Genomic DNA, 12130 nt, shown 5'->3' on the forward strand with positions numbered 1-12130 from the left:
CCTTGGCAGTGTGCTGTTGCTTTCAAAACTAATTATTTTTGTTGAATAAAAATATATTTTGTTACTTTATAGTCTAAGTACATGATTTTAGATTTAATGACTGTTTAATAGTCAAATATGGAAAATGTCATTTTCTTGTTCGTGTTATATAGTGATCGATAGAAGAACAACACTAAGTGTGGTACTGTATTATCAGTTCAAATCAGTATGTAAGCCATACAAAGTACGTTATTGCAGCATTTATTCTAAAACAACATCATGTTGTCTCTATTTGACTGAAATTTTGTCCATATACGAGGGATAGAAATGAATGAAAACACATCAAATATTTGATGCTCTGTATCCTGATTTCCATTATTGCAATTAAGTCCAGAGAATGCCTGAATTATATTACAATTTCTCTGTGAAAAACATGGCAACATGTTGACCTTTCATTTATAACAATGAAAATAATCAGTTATTGATAATATAATGTAAATGGATAGATAAAAAAATCTACTCGCCTAGTGGCGGTAGGGGAAGACACACACAAAAGCATTTAACTTTTACAATCTTTTGGAACCAGTGGCTTCTTCTTCTGGCAGAAGAGTTGAAGGGAAAGGAAGAGGGTGAAGGAAAAGGACTAGAGAGGTTTAGGGAAAGGGTATAGTTCAGAAAAGTCATCCAGAACCTGGGTCATGGGACACTTACCTGATAGGATGAGAAGGAAAGACTTCTCATGCCATCCATTAAGTTTCCCCTGACCCGGGGTTCTGGGTGACTTTTCTGAACTGCACCCCTTTCCCTAAACCTCTCCAGTCCTTTTCCTTCACCCTCTTCCTTCCTGTTCAACTCTTCTGCCCACTGCCCACTGGGTCCGAAAGCTAATAAAAGTTAAATCCTTTTGTATGTGTGTTTCCCTGCCTCCACTTGCTTTATATAATTTATGTAATTCCAATATTTTGTTGGGGAACAACCAGCAGCTTAGATTTGATAATCCTTTATTTAAATTTGTCCTAGTTGCAGGTAGCTTGTACTGGTGACTAGTTTTGAAAGTAGCCGTTCATTTTCAGACAAGACCTACAGAAATTGCAGTATTAAGAAACATGTCATGAGAATAACATTAACATTATATAACATGCACAGTTCTTAATACTGCAATAAGTATTTTTTGATTTTAATGCATCTACACTAAAAGTGCTTACCAAAGCAAAATTTCACTGACATACTTGGGTAACATCCACATGACACATAATCATGTATCAGATATGGCATAATCTTATTATATGTGTGATACATTCAACAGATGAAACTGCGATGAATGCATGTACTACAGACAAGATTACAGGAAGTCAACAGGTGTCACTAGTTTCCCGCCCCGTATCGATGCAAATCATCCACGGCAAATGGTATAGTCACAATGTAATGTATTCAAACACGCTGCCACAAAATAGTGTACCATCGTCCTCATTAACTGCTAAGTAAAAGGAACAAACTGTATCCATTCTTACAAATTTCATTATGACATTTTAATCTTTTACTATTGCAATCATAATGTAAACACATGATATGGATTAAGAAAACATGGGGAACAGTACCAGTTAGCATCCGCCATGGGAGCTGACGCCCTAAAATTTTAACTTTTTTTTAAACATCAGTCCATGTGAATGTTTGATGAGAGAATACACAGTTACTAAAAGCTACCGCACTTACATTGCCATCTCGCATAGAAGATGCTAAGATGGGATTATCTATATGTGGTTAATGTTAAAACAAACACCAGTCATAACACTAGATACATGTAAAGGTCATGAACATTACAGTGAGGAACTGCCCCTCTATAAGTCCAAGCATCATGTTATTAATGCCATCAGCTAACCATTTGGCCTGTCTACCAACTGAGCTACCGAAGCACGACTCACGCCCGGTACTCACAGCTTTACTTCTGCCAGTACCTCGTCTCTTACCTTCCAAACTTTACAGAAGCTCTCCTTCGAACCATGCAGAACTAGCACTCCTGAAAGAAAGGATATGGCGGAGACATGGCTTAGCCACAGCCTGGGGGATGTTTCCAGAATGAGATTTTCACTCTGCAGCGGAGTGTGCGCTGATATGAAACTTCCTGGCAGATTAAAACTGTGTGCCCGACCGAGACTCGAACTCGGTTCGTGGGAGAGCTTCTGTAAAGTTTGGAAGGTAGGAGACGAGGTACTGGCAGAAGTAAAGCTGTGAGTACCGGGCGTGAGTCGTGCTTCGGTAGCTCAGTTGGTAGAGCACTTGCCCGCGAAAGGCAAAGGTCCCGAGTTCGAATCTCGGTCAGGCACACAGTTTTAATCTGCCAGGAAGTTGTTTGAGGCTTATTCATGCATTTTTTATTTTAAAAAAATATAAAAAGCACGTGTCACCCACATAGGAACTGCCAACATGGGTTGCCAGCTGCTAGGGGCACCAGTGAATGCTAATCCAGACCAGCAGCAGAAGATGATTATGCCGAACTGCACCCAAGCACATGCACATGTCAGCCACCAGCGCTGTCTCTACTAGTCTCCACTACCCATTCAGGAGATGTCCCAAATTTATGTTTGAAAGTTTCTCGATTATTCATGTTTTTTTATTATCCATGCATCTTCTCCGCAGAAATAATGACCACCATAAAATCTTTAAAATCAAAAACATCTTGTGGGTATGATGAAATATCAAAAAAGTTAGTTAGAGTGTGATTCTGAGTTAAGTAACATATTAAGCTATCTGTGTAACCAGTCGTTTATTAGTGGAATATTTCCTGAATGGTTGAAATATGCTGAAGTTAAGCCACTGTTTAAGAAGGGAGATAAAGAACTAGCATCAAGTTTCCGTCCAATTTCACTCTTGCCAGCATTCTCAAAAATTTTAGAAAAAGTGATGTACAGTTGGCTTTATAACTATCTTATCTCAAAAAACACACTACATGCAGTTCAGAACTTGTAAGGGGTGTCCCACTAGTATCACTGATCATTCCTGGGGTTGTGAAGGTTGTAATTAAATTCTGTGATGGACCATTATTAGTCTCTTTGCTCATTTCAGAATAAAAAAAGAACACAATGAGCAATGCACAATTCAAAGCATTGGGCTAAGAGTATGCAGGCATTTAACACATTTTTTGTGATAAATAAGGTGAGAAATATGGACACACAGTTGTGGTATATGATGTGGCTACATGGTACTGAAATTAAAGCACATTGAGGAAGCGCGGTGCACCCTGAATGTCGTAACACAGACATGTGGGCCTGTGTACATGTGGGCATGGTTAAAAATTGAAGCACACCATCAAGTCTGAATATCCAGGAATTTTGAAGGATGTCACCATTATGTAGCAGGATAATCCCCACCCACGTGTTTCCAAGGTTCTTACTTTCTGTGCTGGGGCAAGAGCATCTAAAATCTCTTCCTTGAAAATTCTGCAGCTTTCATGGTCTTATCATTGCACAAAAATAGATCTTCCTCAGTGTAAATGTGGTCCATCCGTGGGCACATTAGCAGGTGTTCAATCATCTGTGTTTCTCCACATTCACACTGGTCATCTTCAGAGTAGCCCCACGTAACCATGTTTACTTTGCATTTTGCAACTCCTGTTCTTTATCTATTCAGTGCTCTCAGTGTACTATATTTACATTGCCCCCCTTGTGTGATTTCCTCTTTGGGGTGCAAGTTTGTATTTTGCAGAAAGTCCAACTATAAAGATAGTTGACAGGTCTTAGGTTGGCCTTCTGGCAGTAATCTCTGTTTGATAAAGCTCATTCTTGACTTAAGATAAGTTGTAACTGTTTGGTGGTTATGCATTAAGTGCCACGGGTCAGTTTCTTGCTTTCTCCCCTCTATTTCATTGGCTGCTTTGTGCCTAATATTTTGTGGTGCTGTGGCTGCAGGTGGGTACATTTTATGGTCAGATACAGGCCTCTGGTGACAATCCTGACAGTCTCATTTAAAGTGACATCTACTTGTTTAGAGTGGCTAGACACCTCCCACACTGGTGCCACATATTCTCTGGCTGATGACTGAAGAACTTTAGGTTGTGCTCCCCATGTTGAACCAGTCAGTTTACACATAATATTTTTCTTGCACATATTTTTCCTTTGAGATCAGTGCAGTGTTTTTTTAAATAACAGTGCACAATGTAGCAAGGAATGCAAAGACTGTGTCAGTTTTCTTTCAACCTCTCCAAATGTTCTTCCTTGAGCAATAGTGGCAGTACCATCTTCATATATGTATCTCTTTATTTCCTGCTGGTGTGGCTGGTCATTTATGTACATATTGTACAAAATAGTGGAAACAACACTACCTTGTGGTAATCCATTCTTTTGGTTTCTCCATTTACTTTTCTTCCTTTGGAGGGTAACATAGAATCTTTGATTTTGCAATATGCCTCTTAACGAGTAAGGCAGTTGAATGTCCTTTGTTATTTCACAGAATTTTGTGAGGAGATGTTGATGGTTTACTGTATCATATGCAACAGGAAGGTCAACAAAGAGAGCAGCAATTGTCAGTTTCCTTTCAAAATCTTCAATGCGTTAAGTCAACATGTTTTCCCTGATCTGGATCCAGCTTGTTCAGGTATAAGTCTTGTGTCGGTTGTGGCTGCTATTCTTGACAGTGTGATTGTCCCAAATAACTTACATAGGTGGCAGATTAAGAAAATAGAACGGATTGTTTTTGGATCTGTTGGCTCTATGCCAGGCTTTAGTAGTTCTACTACTTGCACTTTCCTCAACAGTTTGGGAATCTGAAATGTTTCCAAACATTTGTTTGGCATCCTCACTAGCCATTCTTTAGTTTTTGGACCAAATTGCTTTATTTGTTCAGTTCATATGTCATCAGGGCCTGCTGATTTATTTTCTTTCTGTTCCCACACTGCTCTTCCCACTTCTTCAGGTGAGAATGGAGTTTCTAGAGATTTGCCCTCTCCTCCTATGTTTCACTTGAAGTACCGTGTGTAGCAGAAAACCTTTTTTGAAAATGAGTCATGTCAGCCAATCTGGTTATGGTGTCCTAAGAGTTTTTCTTTCTACTTAAGGAAAATATAATGCTTAATCTCTGTTTTTCGCAGTGTAAGAGTGCCTATTTGTGGAGAAATAGTACACTTAGCACTTTCTGTCTGTAGATTTAAACTGTTGTGAACAGCAGTTCATACAACAAATAACTGAGGATCTTGGGGGTAAATACAATTCTTAGATGAAGAGGTTGACCCTGGATAGGGGCAGCATGAAACGAGTTATAAGGCTGATGACAAAATAATGGAAACCAGTGAGAGAAAGTGCACTGTAGAAGTGAGAATAAGTTTGTCAAAATTATCATGTGCATGAAGATGTGCATGATGTTCGTATATGTGACATATGTAGTGTGTGTGTGTGTGAGAGACAGAGAGAAAGATAGATATCTTTGTAACTTGAAGCACATTCGTTACAGCTATCATCCTCAGCGACAGCCACAGTACCGAAACAGATGTATGGGTCCTGATGGAAATTTTGCCTGTTCACACATGTGCCTACCGAACAGAAGCAGCTACCAATGTGTTTGTCCAATGGGACTCAAACGGCAACCAGACGGGTGAGAGGACATTATATTGATTTATGAAAATGTTATTGTATAAAATGCATGTTTCACCATCAGCTGCTGATATTTGAAACCAAATATCAACTTATTTCAGTCATAGACCATCTTCATGGATTAGGGTTAAAACAATTTCAGCCACATCACATCTGTGATTACGTACATAATGGCCATGTCTCATGTGTAGAGCATGTCACAAGTTCCAGTATACAACACAGGAATTTTAGAAGCAAACATACTAATAATCTTGGTAGCCGAGTGGTCAGCACAACGGAATGCCATGTGAAGGGGCCCGGGTTCGATTCCCGGTTAGGTTGGAGATTTTCTCCATTCAGGGACTGGGTGTTGTGTTGTCTTCATCATCATCGCATCCCCATTGAGACGCAAGTTGCTGAAGTGGCACCAACTAAAAATACTTGTACCAGGCAACCAGTCTACCTGACAGGAGGCCCTACCCACACAACATTTCACTAATAACAAATGTAAACAAAGTAGCAGAGAGTACCTCTCTGTTTACACTTGTTATTAGTATGTTTGCTTCTAAAAATCCTGTGTTGTATGTTGGAGTTCATGACAAGCTCTATGCATGAGACATGGCCATTATGTAAGTCATGACAGATGTGATGTTGTGGCTTAAACTGTTTTCTAACCCGAGTCTGTGAAGATGGTATGTGACTGAAACCGGTTGACATTTGGGTTTAAAATAAAAGCAGCTGATGGTCAAACATGCATCTTATACATTACTTGATGGCTGTTGATAGTCATCTCCCAAAAATGTTGGAAAATTTTATTCCTAAATATTGTAAAGAATAACTTCAGAATGAAATTAATAAGAGAAAATTCTAATAATATGGGTTGTTATAAAATAAAATAAACTCATTAGAGTTTATTTCAGTAAATGTCTGTTATATACTTTGTCATAGCATTTAACATATTATAAATGTGGCATTTCTGTTTCAGTCTTGGGTAGATAATAGCTACTTAACAGATAGATAAGTTAAGTCAACATTTAACCCTCACATTTGTCATGTATTGCATCAAGGGGAGCCTTGTGTAGTTAAACAAATTGACTACTATATACACCATGTATTTAAACTTCATATTTCTATGTCTTCCAACTTATGACACTGTCTTCACGACAAGGAAAAATAGAGAATAAAAGTAAAATCAAGGAACAAAGTGTGCTTTGATCTGCGCTACAGCTATCTTCTTTACCTTTTAGTGTTTTTGTTGTGAAAGAGTTTGAAATATACAAAATCATGTCAACAAAGACAATAGCTCACTATATTGGAGTGTCCTTGAGCAGTCAATAGACACACGAAAGGATCTTGCTCATTGCATAGCTATTAAAGGTGTGTGTGTGTGTGTGTGTGTGTGTGTGTGTGTGTGTGTATGAGTGAGAGAGAGAGAGAGAGAGAGAGTGCATGCATGTGTGCATGTGTACGCTGCCCTCCTCTCTGGGGCCACTGTTTGTCTGTGTTTATACCACTTTTGTTGGGGTTTTATTCATAATAGTATAAGAATATCACATAGTTAAGTACTGTGACACACTGAGAGAATTTACGAGTTTTATAATTATTCATAGGAGAACGTGTGATGCATCTCAGGATGAGCTCCTACTATTTGCAAGAAAGAAAGATCTGCGAATTCGTCAACTGCATGCTGACAGCAACAACAGTGTAGATATGGTCATTCCACTTGATGGTGTTCAGTCAGCTGTGGCATTGGCATGGGATTCTAAGACAGATTCCATTTTCTGGACTGATGTTGATGCAGATACAATAAGCAGAGCTCATCTTAATGGAAGTAATGAGGTTGTCATTGTATATTCTAATTTAGGTAAGTGTCTAAAGAAAGAACAGCAAAAAATTAAGACAGTACTGCAAGATGATACATATGCATTCAGAAGTTGATGGATTGGCTAATTTACACAAACTGTGGTTTCTTTATCTGATAGGTGAGACAGTAAGTGTCAGAATAATTAAGATTTTGATGATTTTCTATTTACTCCAACCCTAATTTTACCATGTGCTCTAAAAGCTGGTCACTCCATCAGTTTCTGCCCGTATCTTCCAAGTTGGCAAGTTGAAGCTATGTGCTAGGTGTCTGGGTTAAAGTTGTGGTCTGACACCCAGTTACACCCGATCATGGATGATGGATGATTTGGAATTTGTTCATTATTTGTGTTTCCTACCAAGGGCGCTCATAGTCTCTCTCCTGATAATTTGTTCCATTGTTTACTAAAGATAGCTTTACTTCTTCATTGCCAGGACTTTCTGCTATGAGTAGACAGTGATGTTCATACAAGTTAAAGTCCAAGATTATTACTAGCCTTTGTTGTCTTAATGCTTTGGATATTTAAAACATATGTGTAAATTGATATTGGTTGGATTTAATAGCAAGAGGGAGTCTGCAACTGTCTGAAATTTACAGCAATTAATGTTCTGCAATTCAAAACAAAACTAAATTCTTGATTTTAATATTTTCCGATTTTTCTAATTTAATCTGCATAGACATATGCACTAGAAACTAACAAAATGTCTATGCAGTCAGCAAATGTGCCATACTTACCTGATTACAAGACGAGGTTTTTCTCCCAGATCCATCATTCAAAAAATAAAGGGTCAGCTCATATTCACAGATTACGCAATTGCTACTGAGGTCAATGTTTTTACATTGTTCAATAGATTAATATAGGGATTGTCTTACATTTACAGATGAGCTTTGACTATTGAAGTTTCATACAGATTAATTTGAACAATCCCGAAGGGTATAGTGTAGCAAACAATGCTTGCGTTCAAATAGGCTTGAGATTTCCTGATACGCCAAAGCACTTGACACAGTATCGATCTTGCTTGACCAGGACATGACATCTGACTCACAATGCTAGTGCAAGGGATACACAAGGAGCTATGTATTACTGACTACAAGAATCTAATGCTCTGCTTAAAAACTGACAGTTTTGTGAAATAACATTAAAGTCTTTCAACTTACAAACTTTTGTTGTATTTGAACAGATTTGTAATAAATGTTCTCTTACATATGGATACCGTATACATATATTTATTCAGCTTTTTAAGTAAAGATAACACTCAAAGGCAAAAATCTTGTTCTTCAAAACAATTACTTGACTCTGAACCTAAGTCAGTATTTTATTTGTTTATGGGAAACTGTAATGATTTGTCACTTGGGTTGCAAATGAGAAATTCGATTGCTATTCATATATTAGAATAACACAGAAAAACATTACCAGCTTTTTTTAATTGGCTTTGGAGCAAGGTAATGACATTTAGATGAAACAAGAAAGAAAATTAATCCAGAATTAAATTTCTAAAAATGAAATAAATCACATTAAACTGACTGCAGTTATCACAAGAATAAATTATGGCTGAAAGACCTGTTTCCAATATAGTAGGAACAGAGATAAGTACATTGCAGTTTCAAGAGTTGGACTGGATCATGATTGTGATCTTTTATTAATGTATTAGTTGCTGTTCTTACATACGACCCGTACCCTGGAAGATACTGCTGTCCATGTTTCACTGTGCTCAAGAACAGCACTACGGGACATTGGATGGGACATAGTGAAAGAAGTTTGGCTATGTGTGAGCAGAAATTAAATTGTGTTGCCAACCATGGGAATGCATAATGGGTACTTTGGGTCTTTATGAACATCTGCCACATTTAAACTGCAGTTTGCCTGAATTCATTTGCATTTGGAATTGAATTGACTTCAAAACTGGACAGCTACTCAACAATAACATACATTTTTTCAAGATATGCTTAAAGTCTAGACTGAGGCCAGTGTTGCACTTATGTGTTCCATGCAGCAATGTTGTCGATGCTCTCCATGAGGTATGATGGGAACAAGTGGCAGGGAGAGGGGATGTCAGCTGCTGGTTTTTCACAGGCAACAAGAGAGAGCAGCGGGCAGATGATACGTTTGCAAGCAAGAGACATTGCAACATCCTCGTGTCAGTATAGAAGTGAAATTTGCTGTGATTTCTTTGAGGAGGGGAAAAAAAGCAACTGTGTTGTCACAAATATTTAGCTGCTTTATCCAAATATATTGTGGTGGGATCCGAGAACACGGTTGCTTTTTTTTCCCTCCTCAAAGAAATCTCTGATGACTAAGGGCTCTCATGGTTATGATGGAGTGTCTAGCAGAATATTAAAGTACTGTGCTGTACATATTAACCCTGTATTTAGCCATATTTGTAATTTTTCCTGTAGGAATGGTCGGTTTCCTGAATGATTAAAGTACTCAGTAATAAAGCCGCTTCATAAAAAGGGAGAAAGAGATAATAGAGATAATTTTAGACCTATTTCTATGCCATCAATGTTTGCAAAAGTTATTGAAAAGGCTGTGTATGTAAGGATAATTGATCATTTTATATCACACAATTTGCTATCAGATGTACTGTTTGGCTTTAGAAGTCATTTAACAACTGAAAATGCTATATTCTCTTTTCTCTGTGAGGTACTGGATGGGTTAAACAAAAGATTTTGAATGCTTGGCATATTTTTTGATTTAACTAAGGCATTTGATTGTGTTGGTCACAAAATATTGCCCCAGAATTTGGACCATTACAGAATACGGGGAGTAGCTCACAATTGGTTCACCTCTTACTTTAGCAATAGACAGCAAAAGGTCATTATTCTCAGTGTTGATAATGGCTGTGATGTAGGGTCTGAGTGGGGTGTGGTCAATTGGGGGGGGGGGGGGGGGGAGATGCCCCAGTGATCAGTGTTGGGGCCATTACTGTTCTTTATTTATATAAATGATGTGCCCTCTTGTATTACAGGTAACTCAAAATATTTCTGTTTGCTGATGACACTAGCTTGGTAGTAAAGGATGTTGTGTACAACATTGGCTCGGTTTCAAATAGTGCTGTACATGACCTAAGTTCATGGCTTGTAGAAAATAAACTAATGCTAAATCACAGTAAGACTCAGTTTTACCATTTGCTAACCCATAATTCAACAAAACCTGACGTTTTAATTTCACAGAATGGAAATATGATTAGTAAAACTGAACAGTTCAAATTTCTAGACATTCACATAGATAGTAAGCTGTCATAGAAAGCCCACATTCAGAATATTGTTCAAAGACTTAATAGTGCCATTTTTACTATTCAAATAGTGTCTGAAGTGGGTGATCGTTCGACACAAAAATTAGTCTACTTTGCTTATTTTCATTTGCTTATGTTGTATGGTATTATATTTTGGGGTAACTCTTCCCATTCTAAAAGGATATTTTTGGCTCAGAAATGGGCGGTTCATACAATAAGTGGTGTAAGTTCATGAACCTCTTGTCGACCCCTGTTCACGAGTCTGGGTATTTTGACATTGGCCTCTTAATATATACAGGGTGTCCAGAAAAGGACTCCCTGATTTCAGAATTAAATATCTCGAAAACAAAGATCGATAGAGGAATGCAGTAAATGGTATGTTTATTGTGAAAGCTGTAAGAAGTTTATACAGCAGTTTGAAATAATAGTTACAAAAGCTGCTAACAGATGGCGCTGTAATCGCCATACGTAATGCCTAGTATAAATAGTGATCCGAAGCCCAGAGCGATCAATTCCACTATTGAAACGTGAAAGGAGGTTAGCGTACCAAAGGAAGAGATTAAAACCATGTACTCCATTGAACAACGTGTTTTTCTGGTGCCAGAGTACCACAGGTTAGAAGAGAGTCCTACGGCAACAAGGCGAAGTTTTCAAGCATGATTTAATGTTCCAAAAGGACCCGATGCGAAAACCATTCCTACGCTCTTCGCAAAATTTCAACGAACAGGCAGCGTAACTGATGATCTAGTGGGGCATGTTGGCCGCAAGCAATTCACAGTTACGCCTGAAAATATTGCCACAGTTTCTGGAATTATTCAGCGAAATCCAATGACTGAAGGGTGTCTGTGAAGTACAGGTTTAGATATACATGTAGCTGAATCAGAAGCATAAAAAAAATGAACTGAAGAAATTAGGTCATATTAGTTGAAGAATAGACAATATTGTGTGTCAATGATCTTCTGCCAGAGCCTATGAATGTAAGGTTCTGTGTGAGGGAACAAAGAATTGTTTCGTGTAAACCTATAACTTAGAGGAACTAAAACTTCACTATAGGAGAAATTCCTGTGAATTTTGTAATGGATAAAATTTAGCCAAGTAAGTGTTCCTTGTCATCTGTGATACAGCCTCTATTGCAAGGGATATCTCAATGAGAAAAAGACAAAAGATGGAGTGGGCACCTATGTGAATGGTGTATGTCACCAGTTTCTGTTTTAACAAATACCAAAGCAGTTGCTGTATTAATGAACATTCATTCAAGAGTATCACATTTTGCCTTCATTAGTCACAGCAGGATTCTGATGGTGTTGAGGCTGTCACTGCCCTCATTTCACAATCCCAAAGTACTTCCTTTCTGGCCATTTTAACACACGTGAGCTATGAGGTTCAGCATGAACCTTTTACAGAAGTTAATGTAGTGCAAGACTGATATTGTCAGATGAGCTTTCCCATATGAAAACAAATAATGACAAACAATATAAGCTTAAAGCTCTAAA

General features: G+C 38.0%; 1 protein-coding gene across 1 annotated transcript in view; it reads left to right on the forward strand.

Annotated features, from left to right (window-relative positions):
* LOC126252420 (low-density lipoprotein receptor-related protein 4) overlaps positions 1–12130 on the forward strand; it is an 827262-nt gene that overhangs the window by 659473 nt on the left and 155659 nt on the right. Inside the window, exons 17-18 of the mRNA XM_049953310.1 lie at positions 5422–5562; positions 7151–7404. Coding sequence (XP_049809267.1) covers positions 5422–5562; positions 7151–7404 — 395 coding nt within the window. The remainder of the gene's footprint in view (positions 1–5421; positions 5563–7150; positions 7405–12130) is intronic.

Source organism: Schistocerca nitens, chromosome 4 (genome assembly GCF_023898315.1).
Source record: "Schistocerca nitens isolate TAMUIC-IGC-003100 chromosome 4, iqSchNite1.1, whole genome shotgun sequence".
In the NCBI taxonomy this organism is placed as follows: Eukaryota; Metazoa; Arthropoda; class Insecta; order Orthoptera; family Acrididae; genus Schistocerca; species Schistocerca nitens.